The 18,008-nt window shown below is 40.6% G+C and overlaps 1 protein-coding gene across 1 annotated transcript in view; it reads left to right on the forward strand.

The window, feature by feature from the left end:
* Positions 1-380: 380 nt before the first annotated feature.
* EVC2 (Ellis van Creveld syndrome 2) overlaps positions 381-18,008 on the forward strand; it is a 55,744-nt gene continuing 38,116 nt past the window's right edge. The window contains exons 1-7 of the mRNA XM_009077059.1: positions 381-402; positions 9,155-9,315; positions 9,836-9,901; positions 12,858-13,044; positions 13,910-14,019; positions 14,679-14,741; positions 17,216-17,350. Of these exons, the coding sequence (XP_009075307.1) occupies positions 381-402; positions 9,155-9,315; positions 9,836-9,901; positions 12,858-13,044; positions 13,910-14,019; positions 14,679-14,741; positions 17,216-17,350 (744 nt within the window). The remainder of the gene's footprint in view (positions 403-9,154; positions 9,316-9,835; positions 9,902-12,857; positions 13,045-13,909; positions 14,020-14,678; positions 14,742-17,215; positions 17,351-18,008) is intronic.

Raw genomic sequence — 18,008 nt, forward strand, 5'->3', positions numbered from 1 at the left:
CAAATATGCCTTTGAAAATGGCAAAGAAAGATAATTTTATAAGAACAACTTAATAGCAAAACATTCACTCCAGTGCTGTGCAGAGGCTCAGCCTGATAATACAAAGTATAAGTACAATTTGAGCCCCGAGTGTGCATAGCCAAACTGGGAGACAGCAGAGCCTAATACTGCTAGCAAGCTGTGGGAGATCTCTAAAGCCATGTTGTATCTCTTCTGGTAGTTAATTTTGGGAAAGTCAAGGCTTTGTGGGATAGGGTCCTGTGTAACTGTGAAACATGAATTCAGCATAAAGGTTCTGTAATAGACATTTATGAAAACAGTTCTTTTCTGTAATTGCTCTCTTCTAGGTTATTAAAAACAATCTGTGGCTTCAGAAAGAAATGGGATGCCTAGGAATCACAGGTATGTAACTGTTTCCTCTCCTTTCACCTCTGTGAATTTACTAACACTGTTGCAATACCTACTCTTGAAGCTATTTTCCAAGGTCTTCACAATTACAGTAGCTAATACACTTTGTCCTAGAGCAGATATAGTAGGTCTGGAAGTGTTGCTGGGATGGTAATACTCTTTACAGCAGGTATCAAGTATTCTTGTCAGTGTTCTCAGGTACATTGAGCATCTCCAGTGGTAGTTGCCTAATCTGATCACTTAGGCTACCCTGATACTTAGAGCTAAGTCCCTTACAGCTTGGAGTAGCTGCATCTGAGGGCTAACTGCTACAGGCTCTTTGTGTAAATTTGAACAAATCACTTAGTTTCTCTGTCTCTGGTCTTTATTTTCTTTATTGTGTATCATAAGTAGTGTGATACCTCACCCAAGTGTGGTGGAGTACCCTGAAATGTTATGACATCCTCCTACAGCTCATTAACAGGACAATGCAATGTCTGAAATAAATCTCCCCATCACTGCAGTTCCTCAAGAGATTTAATTACATGCATTTGCCAAGAAATTACACCCTCTGAAGCAATCATCTAGTGAGATACCTTCCTTGCCCCGTGCCATGGCTAATTCACAAATGAGTTTATTAAGGTAAATGCGAAAGCAAATAATTCAGATTTGCCGAGCTTTGTTATTTTTTCCTCTGTATTTATTCAATGTCATCTTTGCTGCATGCATCTTGCTTTCTGATGGTTTGCATATTATTCAAGTACCATCCACTGAGGGAAGAAAAGTGTGAGATTTTGTGCTTCAGAAGAACCTTCTGATGCTAAAAAAACAGTGAGGCAATTGGAAGATTTTAACATGCAGTACTCTTTCGTTAGTGGTTGAAAATAGCATGGCCAGCAGGACCAGGGCAGTGATCATCCCTTTGAACTGGACACTGGTGAAGCCACACCTTGAATACTGAGTTCAGTTTTGGGCCCGTCACTGCAAGAAGGACATTGATGTGCTCAAGCGAGTCCAGAGAAGGGCAGCAAAGCTGGTGAAGGGGCTGAAGCACAAGTCTGGGAGAACTGGGGTTGTTTAGCCTAGAGAAAAGCAGGTTCATGTGGGACCTCTGTTACTTCTCCCAAGTAACCAGTGATAGGATAAGAGGAAATTGCCTCAAGTTGTGCCAGAGGAGGTTTAGGTGGATATGGGGAAAAATTTCTTCGGCAGGCATTGGAACAGGTTACCCAGGGAAGTGGTTGAGTCACCATGCTGTCCCTGGAGGTGTTTAAAAGACATGCAGATGTGGCACTGAGGGACATGGTTTAGTGGTGGACATGGCAAGGCTGGGTTAATGGTTGGACTTGATCTTAAAGGTCTTTTCCAACCTAAACGATTCTCTGATTCTGTGAAACTGACATTTTGTTAGTAGGTAAATATGCATGTTAAATGAGGGGTTACTGCAAGCACGGAATGCTGTGTTTGATTTTTTTACTGAGAATTGTCCCATTCTAATAAACATGAATTTTAGACATATTTAAAGCTAAATTTTTGGTGATTTGCTTAATTATAGTACTAGGCTTTAGTTCTTAGAGAAGAATCTCTGAATAAAAGCAGTGAGATGGGAACTTCGCATAAAACCTTTGTCATTGGAAACAGCAGTGTGCCGAGGTGTGAAATGGTTTGTGGCAGCACACTGATCTCAGGCTTTTGGTTGGAAGGGTTTTTTTACATGAGAAACGGCAACCACAGAATATTCCTGTGACTGGAGAACACAGTGGATTTCTGAGAGTTATGTTTGAGTCTGCTCTGTCTTACTCAGAATGGGTCTGAAAAGGAGATTTGTTTTGTCTTGTTGAGGTCCATAGTTTCTTTGACATTGTAACAAGAAAAGCTAATGGCAACATTCAAAATCAAATACAGTAAATTGCTACCTTTGCCTGTTCATTGTTGTGTGTAATTGAAAGGGCTTCAAATGGGATCTTGTGTGCTGGATGGTTTTGAAGACAGGGAATAATTTATAACAACAAAAAACTTAAGCATATATAACTCCTTTTTTCCCCACTGAAATAAAGCAAGGTTGTTCAAAGCTTCGCTGATAAATTTGTGGGGGGAAAGCAAATGAGGCTGTGAAATATGAAGTATTCAGCCCTTGAGAGCTATGAATTAGAATTAACGTCTTAAATTGCTTTTTTTTCCCCCCTCAGTGTCAGTTAGTTTTTAATTCTGAATTTGGCATTTCACAAACTTGTCAGAGTCTTGACTTTCCTGCTGTAATTTGGCAGGTTAGGATGGGCTGTAAAGGAATGGGAGCCTTAAGAATTTATTGGAGTCTTTACTGCAAACCTGTTGTAAGACTATAGATTGGATAACTGGAGAAGTTCCAGCTGACTGGAAATTGGCAAACGTGACACACATCTATAAGAAGGGCTGGAAGGAGGATCCAGGGAGCTACAGGTCTGTAAGCCTAACCTTGGTTTCAGGCCAGGTCATGGAGATGATCCTGAGTGCCATCACACAGCACATTCAGGGCAACCAGGGGATCAAGCCCACTCAACATGGATTTATGAAGGGAAGGTCCTGCTTGACCAACCTGATCTTCTTCTATGACAAAGTGACCCATTTTGTGGATGAAGGGAAGGCTGTGGTTGTGGTCTCTCTGGACTTCAGTAAAGCATTTTACAATGTCTCTCACAACATACTTCTAGAAAAACTTGCTGCTCATGGCTTCGATGGGTGGACTCTTCAATGGGTAAAAAACTGTCTGGATGGCCCAGAGAGTTGTGGTTAATGAAACTAAATCCAATTGGTGACCAGTCATTAGTGGTGTTCCCCAGGGCTCAGTATTGGAGTCAGTCTTATTTCACATATTGATTGATGATCTGGATGTGGGGATTGAGTGCACCTCAGTAAATTTGCAGATGACACTAAGTTGGGTGGGAGTGTCGATCTGCCTGAGGGTAGGAAAGCTCTACAGAGAGACCTCTACCAACTTGATCAATGGGCTGAGGACAACTGCATGAGATTCAATAAGGCAAAGTGCTGGTCCTGCACTTGGGACACAACAAGCCCAATGCAGTGCTACAGTCTGGGGGAGGAGTGGCTTGAGAGTTGTTGGTCAGAAAGTGACTTGGGAGTGGTGGTGACAGCAGCTCAATATGAGCCAGCAGTGTGCACAGGTGGGCAAGAAGGCCAATGGCATCTTGGCCTATATCAAGAATAGTGTGGCAGCAGGACTAGGGCAGTGGTCACCCTCTGTACTTGGTACTGGTGGGGTCACACCTCAGTGCTGTGCTCAGTTTTGGGCCCCTCACTTAAAAAAGGACATTGAGGCGCTGGAGCGAGTCCAGCCAAGGGCAGCGAGGCTCCTAAAAGGTTCAGAACACATGTTGTATGAGGAATGGCTTAGAGTTGGAGTTTGTTTAGCCTTGAGGAGAGGCTCAGGGGTGACCTCATGGCTCTCTACAGCGACCCAAAAAGAGGTTGTAGAGAGCTGGGAAATGGTCTCTTCTGCCATGTCTGCCATGAGAGGACTAGAGGGAACAGTCATAATCTGAGATAGGGGAGATTCTAAGATAAGATACTAGGAAGATGTTTTCCCTGTCAGGGTGGTCAGGCACTGAAATAGGTTGCCCAGAGTGGTGATGGTGAAGTTGCCATCTGTGGAAGTGTTTAAGAGGCATCTGGATCTGACACTGGTTTAGGCATTAGGGGTTACAGCAGAGTGGCAGGTTAATGGTTGCACTCATTCTTAGAGGTCTCCTCCAGCCCTGATGGTTCCATGATTCTGTGAATAACCTTCACCTTAACTTCTATGACGAACAAGTAAGGCACTGTAGTGTTACATCTCCCTTTCTAATGGCAGGCTGTCTGTGCCACTAACACATTCAGGACTCAGCCCATTTAGTCCACTGGTAAAGGCTTGTGTTGTGACACAGAAGTAATTTCTTAGCAAAGGACACTATGCTGGCCACAAACAGGGAACAATTTCTTTTCTTAGACACCCATCCTTCTACACCCAGTCTGTATGAACACAGACCCACTGTTGCCACACTCCACACAGTAAGGGTGTTACGTACCAGGTTGGATCCTCAATATTTGCACTTCTGAACCGTGAGTACATGCAGTGGAGCTGGCAGTGGGGAGCCCTCCTGCCTAAACATATTGACTGTGCCTTGAGTGTGGCAGCTGGAGGCCCAAAACAGCGAAAAGTCACCAGCCAAGCAATAACACGCAAATCTGGAGTGGCAAATAACTACCTAGGGAGAATGGCAAAGAAAATTGAATAGCAGAGACTGTTTTGTTCATCTGTCCATTTGTCATTTCATGTGGTGGTGACACTGCAACGTGGGACTGAATTAATGCTGTAGTAACATGAGTGGTAAAATGTTCCACCAATCTTCCAGCTGGTTCAGCTATATTAATATTTATTTTCAGGTTTTAATTTTGTAATTCATTATAAAGTTGATCTACCAGCACTGGTAATTAGCTAGGAATATGCAGTTTAAGACAGACTTCTGGCATATCTGTTTATATTGGGTTTATGTAGGATTAAATCATGGGAAAACATTTTGCTAATGTGCTAATTAAAAGTAAGAGAAAATATTTAACAGCTTGAGAATACATTGTAAAAATGTGGAATTTTTAATTAAGGAAAAACAAAGGCAATTTTTTCTTAAATATTGTCTCACATCTCAAAAGAAAGTTAAATTACTGCCTTTCTTTGATTAACTGTTTCACTTGGCATCTTTGGAGATGTTTACAGGAAAGCCCCAGATCAAGCCTCATGCTCTGCTAATTTGCTTGCTGAGAAATGTTTTGGCCTCAGGCATTGTAGTCCAGGAATACCTGGAGGCAGCCTGGGAATCCTGGTTGAGAGGGGCCTGTGTGGGCTGTGTGTAAAGCTGAAACTGTTCCCCTGCTTTGCAAAGTTTTTGTTTCGAAAAGGAGTGGAAATAGTTTCCATTTAGAAACCAACAGAAGTGAAGACTGTGCAACTCTGATAATGGCTTTGCTGAAAACAGTCAGAAAAATGGCAAAGGTTGAAGCAGTAAGAAGAAAAGAGTGGAAGGAACAAGGAGACCTCAGTGTCACTGTCAGAATTGGGATGCATCTCTGAATGGCACTGATGATGGTACCCTGGAAACAATTCTCACTTCTGAGCAGCCTGGTATCCGAAAGAAAGCTCAGTGCTTCTTAGTGACAGGCTTCAGGAGTCAAGTGGTAGTATTTGTTAAAAAAAAAACAAAAAAAACCAGAACAATTTCAGAATAGAAATCTGTATGTGAAAACCACACAATGTGTTATTCCTGTACCATCTTTTCTCAGATATTCAGCATCCAGCTTTTCAAGTAGTCATCAGCCATCTGTGATCCGTCTAGGAACTTACCTGAAAAGAGAGAGCAGATGAATTGAGAAATACAACTATGATGTCTTGATAGTAAGAGTGTGCAGCAAGTTATGTGGAAAAGCAGTTATGTTCTTGTAGGTCAGCTGTTCTAGTGACAGTTAAATATATGCAGATCAGGAAAAAGTTACTTTATTTAACTGACAGTCACTACTAGAAAAAATAATGCTGTAGAAAAGCGCTGTTTTACTGGCAGGGAAACCAGGGTGTTATACAACAGCCTATATTGTTAAAAATTTATAGGAAGGATGAGAAAACTTCTGGAGAAGGGCAGTGACACATGTTGCTGTATGGACATGTGTCATACTGGTTGAATCTATTTAAGCAAAACCTTACACAGTGCTGGGAGATAAAAACGGATTTGCAGGGACATCCTTGTAATCACCATCAACGTTGAGTCTGCTTAACATAATGTTGAAAACCTGCAAAATCCCCAACCTCCAATTACAGATGATGGAGCAGCCAAATAACATGCCTAAAGACTTCTGCTGGGAGCTGGGCACATTATCTTGGGATTGTAAGTGATGACAAAGCACAACTTGAAAACAGACTCATCTGTGTAGTTAGTAATCCAGAGATTTATTCAGTCAAGGAACATGATCAGTTAGTTAAACTGGTTACTGTGGACTTGATGCTCTCCGGAGGGGGAGTATCAGGATTAGCTGTCACATGAAAAGTACAGTTGGGTGTGCTGATGGAGATGTTATACTGCATAGGGCACAAGAGCAAAAGATGTTTTATGAAGAAATTACCTACTGCTTGTTGGCTGACTGCCCTCATCTAAAATTTTCTGATGAAAAAGAAGTACTTTAAAGATAGTAGTTGCTCCACCCAGTTCATACATTTTGCTATTTTGACTTCTGACTCTCACAAAGCCCTACAAAGAAGCTCCATTCAGGGTTTCTGCTTTCTGTAAAGGAAGGTGCATTTCCTGTAGTCTTCCAAGAAAACAAAATGGAGAAGGTGCTGCACCTTCATAGGAATGGGGTGGCAACTGCTTTAGTCTATGAGAGACACAGCATATATAAAGTGAATTTATTTCAATGTTTGGATATATTTGTACATAACTGTGAAGAGGCTTGGTTCAGTAGTCAGAATGCAGGTTTAGAGCCATTGGAGGTGGGATGGATCTGCTGGGGAGTGCCATGTCCAGGTGGGCTCAGATTGGCAGCTAGCAGGTCTGTACTGCAGTTAGAAGTCAGCACTAGTGTCATCCTGAGTGATTTGGGCTGTTGCTTAGTCTTGAAATAGAAATATACCACGCTTGATTATCCTGAAAAAATTCCAACCCCAAAGATATGTGGTCATTTTGTATAGTAATTCTGCATTTTCCTGTTCTCACAAGTTTGCCGTGTTATTTTTACAGTCCCTAAATTAGGCTGAGTCTATTGCACTGTTTAACAGTAGCTTAAGTATTTATGTAAAACTTAGAGAAGTGAATTAAAAATTATCATAAAATATAAACACTGGCTTTCCCTGAACCACATAGACACAATTTTGTTCAATATAAACTACTCATTCCTAAATAATACTATTCCATACTATTCCAGCATGGGAAGACAGGGAAGCTCCCTGAGGTGTGAATGTTCACCTGGGTTCTGTGAGCAATAGGGCTGCATCTCACTCATCATGCTAACACACATCTTTTCAGTGATTCATGTGCATCAATGCTTCAAGGCCCTTTGTAGGACCTCCTTTTGAGGATCGAATTCTGAGTGCTCTGATCATGCCTTTTGTATTTGCAGCTAATAGTATTTCTCTGTGTTGTTCTTCCACCAAAGCAGTGGCTTTTCAAAAAAAATGCTGCTTCTCATATTAATGAGATTTTAGTGTCTTCACCTTTTCATATTTCATTAATATATAATAGTTTTTTAATAGAAGAAAGTCATTTGAGAAGAATATTTGCCTTTCAGTGAGAGCTTTTGTTCATATTGGTATTGCTGATGATTAAAATATGGGATTTTTAAAAAAGTAATATATGAGAAATAATATGTAAAGAATGAAAAAAGTATCTTCTTTAAACAAAGCCAGCTATCGTTTTGAAATTTTCATGACATTCTACTCTTAATTCAGCAGCTTTACCTTTTGACAATTTAACATATTAAATTATTAATTTTTAGTATAAGCTCCTTTTATTAATGTCATAGGTGCTTTTACTGTAGGAGGTCTAAGTGATATTATTTCAAAACTATGCCTGTTATTTTCTGTGGTATCATTGGCTACTCTTCCATAAAAATCTAAGAGTATAAGCCAGAATTTATATTGCTGGCTACTAAATTGAGGAACATTTGATTTGACAGCGCTTCAGTTCAGCTGAAATGTAACTGAGACCCTTACTCAACTGAAAAATATTTCAGTTCTGAATATATATTGGCACAGCCAATGCATAATTAACAGGCTGTATCTTTGAAGCAGTACACCTTTAGCACTGAGGCCACTCACGTTGTACAAGTCTTCAATTATTTATGCTTTGCTGAAAATATCTTTGTGTTGAAAATATTAACAGTTGATTTAAGGGATGAAACCTTTTAATTCATGCATTAGACGCTTTACATTTAAATAGCAAGAAGTTTTCTGTGGGGTATATGGGAGTTCCCTAGACAGGAAACAGTTTTGTTCTAACTGCTGCTGGGTTTTGTGGGGCAAATCCCATTTCTCTTCCCTGTCTGCCCTCAGTCTCTGCTGCCTGTATTGATTTTAAGTGCTTTGAGGGAGAACATTCTGGTCACTGTGTGCCCACAGAGCACCAGTGACCACAAATCATAGAATTTTAGGGGTTGGAACAGATCATCTCATCCCAGCCCTCTGCCCTGGGCAGGGACACCTCCCACCAGAGGAGGTTGCTCAAGGCTTCATCCAACCTGGCCTTGAACACTGCCAGGGTTGGGGCATCTACTGCCTCCCTGGGCAACCTGGGCCAGTGTTTCACTACACTCATAGTAAAAAACATTTTCCTAATATCTAGCCTAAATTTCTCCTCCTTCAATTTGAATCTGTTACCCCTTGTCCTCTCACTGCAACTCCTAACACAGAGTCCCTCTCTGCAGCTTCCCTGGAGCCCTTTCAGATCCTGGAAGGTGCTAATGAGCTTTCCACACAACCTTCTCTTCTCCAGGCTGAGCAGCCCCAACTCCCTTGACCTGTCTTCATAGAGGAAATGCTCCAGTCGTCTTAAAAACTTTGTGGCCTCCTCTGGACTTGCTCCAACAGTTCCATGTCCTTCTTATGTTGAGGGCACCAGAACTGCACGCAGTATTCCATGTGTGGTCTCATGAGAGCAGAGCAGACAAACCCCATCCCTGACAGGAATCTGCACCAAGTGGCTGTCACACAGGATCAAGCTTTAGCTCTAATGCTGAATGTTGTCTTGGTTTTCAGTGGTGCCCTTAGCTCTGGTCATTCAAGCAAGCAAAGCCCCTCACCAGTACTTGACTTCTGCAGCCTCAGACAACCAGTGGAGCCATTCGCTGTTTTCCTTGATACCCTCATGGCCAAAGAAGATTTTGTTCAAACGAGAGTCTGATGTTAACCACCAGCTGGTCAGTAAAAGATTGTTTGCCGCTTGTAATATTTGTAAGGATTGTAGCAATTATATCAGAAGTGAATGTTATTGGGAATTTACTACCCCATTAGTATATTTCTAGTTCTGTCTCAGGTGATTATGTTCATTTGAGATGGTTTCAGCAACACCAGCTAGTTGTGAGACTTCCAGAGAATTACTGTGGCACATAGATGTGATTGTTGTGTAGATTCTGGTAGACACTTAGTAATGTAAAGGATCTCTGTAGTCTGATGAACTTTGTGCACACTGTATTTTGATAGGGAATTTTGACAGCCAAAATATGAATATATCAGATCAGATTCTAATAATTACTTGCGGGAATAAGTAATTCATACACATTTGGACTAGAAAAAGAGATTAACTGTTAGGACAACAAAGCTCTTAAATTAGAAGGTGATTTTACCTCTAATATTTTTTAAACAATTTCATTATTTACATAATTTAACTCATGCTGCAGTTTGTGAGTTATAATATAGACTTTTGCCCTTCCTCCATAGCCTGAAGATGTGTCCAATATGTCACTGTCTTCTGAATTTGGAATAACCTTTGAGAAATGTGGTATGGTAAGTTTTCTTACATTTGTCTTGTTAATTTGGTAAGAAGTTTGTACCCAAATGTCCTTCAAAAAATGTGGGAGCAGAACTGTCTCCATGGCGAGTATTTGGGAGTATGTCCATTCTGATGTAAGGTGGTTGCACCCTCTGTAAGAGGCATAGTTTGGCAATGTTGATTCAAAACAGAAGTCAGTGAAATCTCTCAGCCTTCAGGGGATTTGGGATTGTGGTCTAAGTAAAAACTTCACTGTGAATTTATAAATGGGCAAATTCCAATGAGCTCTAGAATAGTAGGGATAGAGACAAACTTTAGAGGGTGAGATAAGTCTTCTGAGATACTCTCCTGGCCAAACCTTGGGTGCCCTACCTGTGTCGGGCATGGACTTCATTTGGAAGATGAGGCACTGAGCCCTGTGATGGCCATGGTGTCTTTGAGCATCCTAGCACACACCCATAGAAAAGCAATTGTGCCATGGTCTGCATATGCAGTGGGACTCACCTACAGCACAGTGTTGAATGAAATTAAAGGTTTCATTTGGTTTGTGTAAATGCTTATGAGGAGCAAAACCTCCCTACTAGAAGAAGCTTTTAAACCTTCCCTTTAATTTTACTTTATGCAGCATAGGTTGATAGATTTATGTAGGCTGTTACTTTTCCTTTCTTTTTTTTCCTGTTTTTTTCTTTTTTTGTACACGGTATGAAGCCAGTCTGAATTTCCATAATTACAGACAGTTGATCTTACCTGTCCCTTGGAGAGAGAAAGTACATCCCACTTTACAACCAGTCTGAATTCTGCCACTGAAATGCTGCATATGAGGGTGGAGGATTCAGTAACAAGTACAGAAGAGGTGACATTATAACCTTGTACTGGTTTGGGCTGAAGTGGTGTTAACTTTCTTCACAGTGGCTGGTATGGAGCTATGTTTAGGATTTGTGCAGGGCACAGGGTTGATAATGCAGAAATATTTTTATTACTGCTGAGCAGAGTTTACACAGAGCCAAGGTCTTTGCTGCTTCCCATACTGCCACACTGGTGAGGAAGTTGGGGGTGCATGGGAGATTGGGAGGAGACACAGCTGGGACAGGTGACCCAAACTGACCAAAGGGATATTCCATACCATATGACATCATGCTCAGTATATAGTGGGAGGAGGAAGGGGGGATGTTTGGAGTGATGGTGTTTGTCTTCCCAAGGAACCGTTACGCGTGATGGGGCCCTGCTCTCCTGGAGATGCTGAACACCTCCTGCCCATGGGAAGCAGTGAATTCATTCCTTGTTTTGCTTTGCTTGTGTGTGTGGTTGTTTCTTTCTCTATTAAACTGTCTTTATCTCAACCCGTGAGTTTTTCTAGCTTTCACCTTTCCAATTCTCTCGCCAATCCCCTCGGTGGGGGTGTATGAGCAGCTGTGTGGTTCTTGGTTGCTAGCTGGGGTTAAACCACAACAAACCTGCACCACATCATTTGCATAGAGAAGAATGAATATGCATCACATCTCATGGCACTAATTACCTATAATGTTGTTATTGAAATGGCAGCATAACGTAATTAATGAGGCTGAATGGTGAGCATTTCAGATGTAGGAGGCAGTAACACAGAACCTTCTGGTTTTTTGGCTGTAGATTCCCAGTTTTTATACCAGAGTGTCTCAGAGTTTGAGCCTGTCGTATCTTGTTTTTTTCGGCTCTTCACAGCACAGCCTCACACAGGCTCATTACAAATTCTGAAGTCCTGCTGTACAAGACCAAAGGTAATCTGTTTTAGATGCTGGAATTATCAGAAAATAATTTTGAAGTGCTATTAGTTGTAAATTACTGAAAACTGTTCAATTATATGTGACTGTCTTCCACCTTCAAATGCAGTTCACATTTTATTTTCCTTGGCTTTCATTGTCATCTGCTTCAATCCTAATTCATCTGAACAGATGCTTTCATGCTAAGAGACAGACTGGCCATATGGTGGTCTTTAGCTGTTTTAAATGAGGAAAAAGTGAATTTTGCACATTTTCCTCCTACTACCACGAGTGGCTCCTCAGAGCATGAAAGTGTCATATATTTACTTCTTGGAGTCAGGATTTTTCCAACATCTTTCTGCAGAAATACCCTTATTGAACCTGGGGTGTTTGAATTTTACCTATGCTTCCAGAGTTAATTTGGTGTTATTTTTAGAAGTCTGAGAAATCATCATGGCTATGCTATAGGGCACCTCATTATTATTGACCTCATAAAGATTTAGACAATTCTGGTTTAGTATGAGTTATAGGGAAAGGCAGTTTGGAAGGTGAGAGGTCAGTAAGCAAGTTTCATTTAGAGAGTATAATTGCTCAAGAAGACTTACAGGCTTAGTGGAATAAATAAATAAAATCATATGAGTGCATATTGTTAGAGATTGGTGATTAGCCTATGACCTTCAGCCCTAACTGGAAGCACAGCCATGAACTCCAAAATCCACTGGTGGCTCCATCTGCCCTCACATGAGAAGGGTGAGCCAAGCTGGCATCCTTCAGAGAGTCTGGTTGCTGTGAGACAAGGGAAATAGAGACCAAAACTGCATGGAGAGAATGAATTTGCAGCTTGGGCAGCTTGCAGATGAAACATCCTCGTGGTACAGAAGTTCAAACTTCAGAATTTTCCAGGCTCTTGTTACAAAGTTATTGTCCAGTTTTGTATTGTGTGAGATATCATGGGGGTACTCAGATTCTTGGTTACACTTCTGGTTCTGCAATAGCTTTATTTCCAACTTTGGACTTCCTGCCACTTTGTCTCCAAGCAACAACTGGACGTACTGAAGATTAAAATCTCCTTGGGATCAAACAGTGTAGTATCATTTGCAGGTCACTCAGAATGCCTTCAGAAAATAAGTTTACACGTAGAATGAAGTTTTATTTGTCATCAAGACTATGAATTTTGCTGTTGAGATGCACATACAGCTGTTTGCACCATTAATATTGATGTTTCTCTTTTCAGATTGATGTTGAGCATGACCCTCAAACTGCATACATTATGCTGATGATTAACAACACCAACACGTTGCTTGCAGCAAACATTACAGATCTTATCCTCCTGGACAACATCACTGGTCTACATGTTCAAAATACCAGTGGGAATAAGACCATAGATGGCATACAGATTTACAGGAAAAGATTCTTGCAAGGTAATGAAATCTGCAGCGAAATACCCCTGATTGCACATGTGGAAGAGCAGTATTCCAGTGCACTGTGAATCAAAATTCAGCTGAAATCTGTCATATTTCTCTTTGGTTTCAACAAGAGGAGCACCAGCCAATTAGTGGTTCTAATGTAGGTTGTCTGTTCTGTAAAAGAAATATTTAAAAATATCTCATGTGGAGTTTTAGTATCAAAAAATCATGCTTTTCAATAGCTTGGGGCATCATTTAATGCAGTTTTCAGATCTTGGGCTGAATTTGCTTGAGTTCTTAGAGGCAGCAGATACGAAGAATGTTGCTGGGCTCAAGTGGCCATGAAATCTCTACTCTTGATGTGGAGCATCTGCTGTGTCAGAAAGGAAAAGCTCCATTGCTGTCCCAAGCCTTCCCCAGGGATCTTTGAGAAATTTTCCTGGGCCAGAGCAAATGTATCCATATCTCTTCTCCCTGGACTATGCTGGTGGGCTCTGCCCACCTCCTCTGCTGAATTCCCTTGAGGTCAGTCTTCTGAGCAGTGTGGTTCCTAGGAGGGCACTTTTGCTGGCCAGGAAATACAGTCTAAAGGGGAACCTAAAGAGCTCAGATGTTTTATTCATACTGAACTTTCTTTTCAAATTTGGAAAACGTCTGTAACTGCAGCCAAGCTCAGCTGGGTGCTCAGCTCTTCAGAGATTCACGCCATCATCTTGTGTGAAAAAAGATGTGTAACTGTTCTGGGTTGTTTTCAAGTCAGTGTAGCTCCTGTTCTGTGTAAGAGAACACAGGCACAATTACTTAGAGGCCACTATTGTACTGGCAGATGTACCTCACCTGCTTAGTCTACACGATTGGGTTTTTTTCTCTGTTGTAACAGGTGGAGAACACTTTACAATCAACTACTCTGCACTTCTTGATGCAAAAGAAACGTGGGATGGAAGGGTCTTGTCACTGCCCGCAAAGCTAACTTTCAGGAGTACATCACAGGTATTTACTTCACAACTTTATTTTGCTCTTCACAGTTTTTGTATAAAACCCAATCTCAATCCTTGATGATTTTTGAGAACTCAGTTGCATCAGGCTCTGAAACAACCGGTCTAATGCTGCAGTTTGCCTGGCTCTGAGTGGGAGACAGGACAAGTGGTTTCTGCCGAACTAAAATGTTCCAGTTCTTAAATATGGCTTGATAGTTTTTCTGTGGGTTTCTTAATTGCTTTTAATTGGAACCTGCAGATATATTTTCATTTCAACTGCTGTATCTCCCTTGTTTTGGAGAAAAGAATGTTTAGTATGCTTGAGAATGGTGCTAGAGTGGTAGAGAGCAAAACTTCAAAAAACAGGGAATGATAAGAGTAGAGACATGCACTGACTGTGGTCCCTGTTCTCTGCATTTTCAGACGTCCCAGATATCCACTGGGATATGCCTCTGTGTGCTGAGAAGGGGAGTGTATCCCACAGTGCAGCTGCTTCCATGTCTCTTAGTGTTACCTATAAGTACTCTGCATTTTCCTATCAGTTTCATTTGAGCTTAATGAGAAGTATAGATTATCTTCCCAAGGAGAGGCTTTTCTAGAGACTCTGGGCTGTGTGCCAGTGGATTCTGCTCTTTTTTCTTTTAATACAGGTAATTTTCTTTTCTCTCTCAGAATAAAACACATCTTGTATCATTGACAGCATCATTCACCATAACTGAAGAAGAAAAGACTCAGGTAAATGCTATGATTTGGTATTATGTTTCCTCTCCTGTTTATACTTATGAACAATCTCAGCTAAATCCTAGGAGCTGTCCTTCTGTCTCATCACTCAGCTGTTCGCTATTAATCATACCCAAATTCTGCCTTATCAGATTTTAAGAGGAAGAAAACAGGACTCAAAGGATGATTTTTTTTTCTTAAAACAGCAATATTTAGTATGGAAAATCTACAAATTGCATTATATTCCTTGCTATGGTTTTTCATTTGAAGAATTGTCCAGGCAGAGAAAACTGTGGTGAGGAATATGCTCACCTGCTTCTCTGCCTAGCCACCACAAGAAAGTTTTTGCCTTTGCAAAAGCGTGAACTTATCCTCCACCTATCAAGGAAAGGTTTCTGTATGATGCTGATACACAAGCCTGAGAAATAAAACTACAGTAAGAGCAGCATAGTTTATGTTTGCCTGTCATTTTTAACTAGTCATTCTTCCAATATGACTTTCTTGGTTTCTGAATTAATGTGGTTTTTAAGAGGCTAGATAAACCTTCAGAATTACATTAATTAGAGCAAACAGTGTTATTCTTTTTTATTAAAAACTCCCCACTGCATCCACCAGGTTCTTTACTAGACTAATCTTCACCAAACTTGTTTTACTCCCCTAACACTTCATAACCTTGTCAGGATGCTGTTGCAAGGGGCCATTTTTAAAGGATGGCTTGGCTGTGGCTTGGTTGGCAGGAGTACTGGAATAATTTGTGTTTAGGAAGAAGAAAATAGTTTGTTTCAATGTAGAACATTTTTGCCAGGGTTGTGTTGTTTGAAATCTAAAGTTCCTGTTGATGGGGCTTACCTGAATAGATCTGGAGGACTAGACCACTAATTCCTTTGACATGGGCCTGTCCTGTGAGCTTCTCTCCAGCTTTAGAATAAGTAGTGAAGCATTGGAACAGGCTGCCCAGGGAGGTGGTGGAGTCACCATCCTTTAAGGTGTTCAAGAAACGACTGGACATGGCAGTAGGATGGTTAGTTGACAAGGCAGTGATCAGTCAAGGGTTGGACTTGATGACAGAGATCTTTTCCAACCTCCTAGAAGGAATTCAGCATATGAGTGGCTTACTCAGATAAATACTTGGTCCCAAAACAGTTTAGTGAACCTCAAAGTGCTTCAAGGGTTTCATTATTTTCGAGTAAGCACATTAAAAACCAAAACACAGTAAGAAACCAAGCATACCTCTTCCAGTTAGAGCAGTTGTTGATTCTTTGTGTACAGTGCTGTGAAGTAAACCTTGAATCTTCTTGGACCTGTGAAATAGTAGCCCATGTTAATGCCTTGATGCTAACATCATTGCGTAATTCAGCTGAAAACATGTTGAAATCAATGAACGCTGAGGATCTCTAGCAGCTTTGAGAAGCTGAGCCTGTGAAATTGCAAAGTCTGACACGAGGTAGTTAGAGATATGATGGATTTTCAGTGTACAAAAATGTATCAGAAAGAGAAAAACCAGACAGTAAAGGATAAAATTCTGCTGTAAAAGGATAAAATTCTGCTGTTAGATTGGAATAAATCCTTTTCAGATTGTGGACCATGTTTGATTATTTCTTCCTATGTGGAACTACCGTTGACTCCATGGAATGCTGTCAGGTTTCTGCTCTGAGAGATGATCAGGCCCAGCTTGCAAGCATCATGTTAATTATTTGCAGTTCCTAGCCCCTGCAGAGTGATTACTTTGTGGTGAAACATTATACTAATAGCTGTCCCATGTTTTTGCATCCAAAGATCTCAAAGAACTAAATAAACACTGCATTAACATTTGTTACATGGAGCATGAAGTAAAAATTAATTTTTAATGCAGTTCAATATAAGAGCTAAAGTGAAAGACCTACAAAGTTGGGTTTTGGCTCACGGTTCTAGTGCTCCTGCTACGTTTTTGTGACTCAGGCTCATGCAGAGGCTACCAAGGGTGCACAGAGATTGGGTTTGTTAACTGTCAGTTGCATGTTTATTCTGAACTCATATTGGTACTTTCCCCCTATGGTGTTTACTCAGTTTTATTGAATCCATAAATGGCCATTAATTAAAGGTTGCCAACACCTGACTGACTTGTCAGAGCCTCTGAGCAACATCAGGTGCCATCAGTTTCAATGAGACTTAGAAGAGTTTGGCAACTTTGGAAAACAGATACAGAACACCCTAAAGTCACAGTACATAAAACTCAGTGTGGGATTTCTGTTGCTTGGAGTTAGGCAGGAATTTGGACTAGGTGAACATAAGGAACCATGCTAACTCATAAACCTCTGGAAAATACACACTTGTTTGAAAATATCCATGAAAATGTAGCAATTATAATGCTGCGAAACTCTGAAGTTGCATGAAACCATTTAAAAATAATTTACTGTGTTGCTTACAGTTATAATCCATAAAATACAGTTATTATCTGACCTTTATATATATTTAACATGCAGTTTTAATGATATTATCTTTAATTCCAGACCTTGTACCACCATGCCATCACTGCTGCAGGGTTCTTCATCGCGTTTTTCATCTCCTTTGTATTGACATGTGCTGGTTTTTTCATTGTTTACCGAACCCAAATCTTAAAATGGAGTTTCTGTAGTAAAAACCAGGTGAGTCATACTTTCTGTGAGGGTACTTTGTGTATTTTTTTCATTGATCATATCTGATGATATAGCTTGCTAACAAAGATTGTTTTTGAAGATAAATAAAAAGCCACCAAGTGATGGATTGGGTTTTACAGGTAATGCAATCTCTCCAACCTCTACTCTTTAGCACAATCAGATTTAGAGGTGAGTGTAAGAGTGATAACCTGGTCAAAGCAGCTACTGTCAGTACCTGGATGTTAGCTCTAGATTGGAGGGAGATTGCTCTTTGCCTATTAGTTTCTTTTCATATTCCTCCCTTCCTCCTCTGTCTGTCAAAATCAGAGGCTGGATGTGTCTGGGTTTAGGCAGTTGCCAAGGGAGTAGACAATTTACCTCAAGCACAACAGACTTGGGTACAAATTTTTTTTCTGATTATCAGGAATAGAGATTTGAATTTTGGTCTGTTAGTTATTTGGATGTGCCTTAACCTCTTGATTGATTAAGCAAAACAGATGGGTTTGGAGATGGAGCATTTGCAGTGTTCTTTATCCAAGCTATGCCAGTTTGGCGGAAGTATTTCAGTACATACTGGAACAGAGAGAGAAAATACAGTCTGATAAATATTAATCAAGTTGGCCCAATTCCAGCCCTTCCTTATTTTTGTATTTATGTGAAGTAGAGT

This window comes from Acanthisitta chloris, unplaced genomic scaffold (assembly GCF_000695815.1).
Source record: "Acanthisitta chloris isolate BGI_N310 unplaced genomic scaffold, ASM69581v1 scaffold9126, whole genome shotgun sequence".
In the NCBI taxonomy this organism is placed as follows: Eukaryota; Metazoa; Chordata; class Aves; order Passeriformes; family Acanthisittidae; genus Acanthisitta; species Acanthisitta chloris.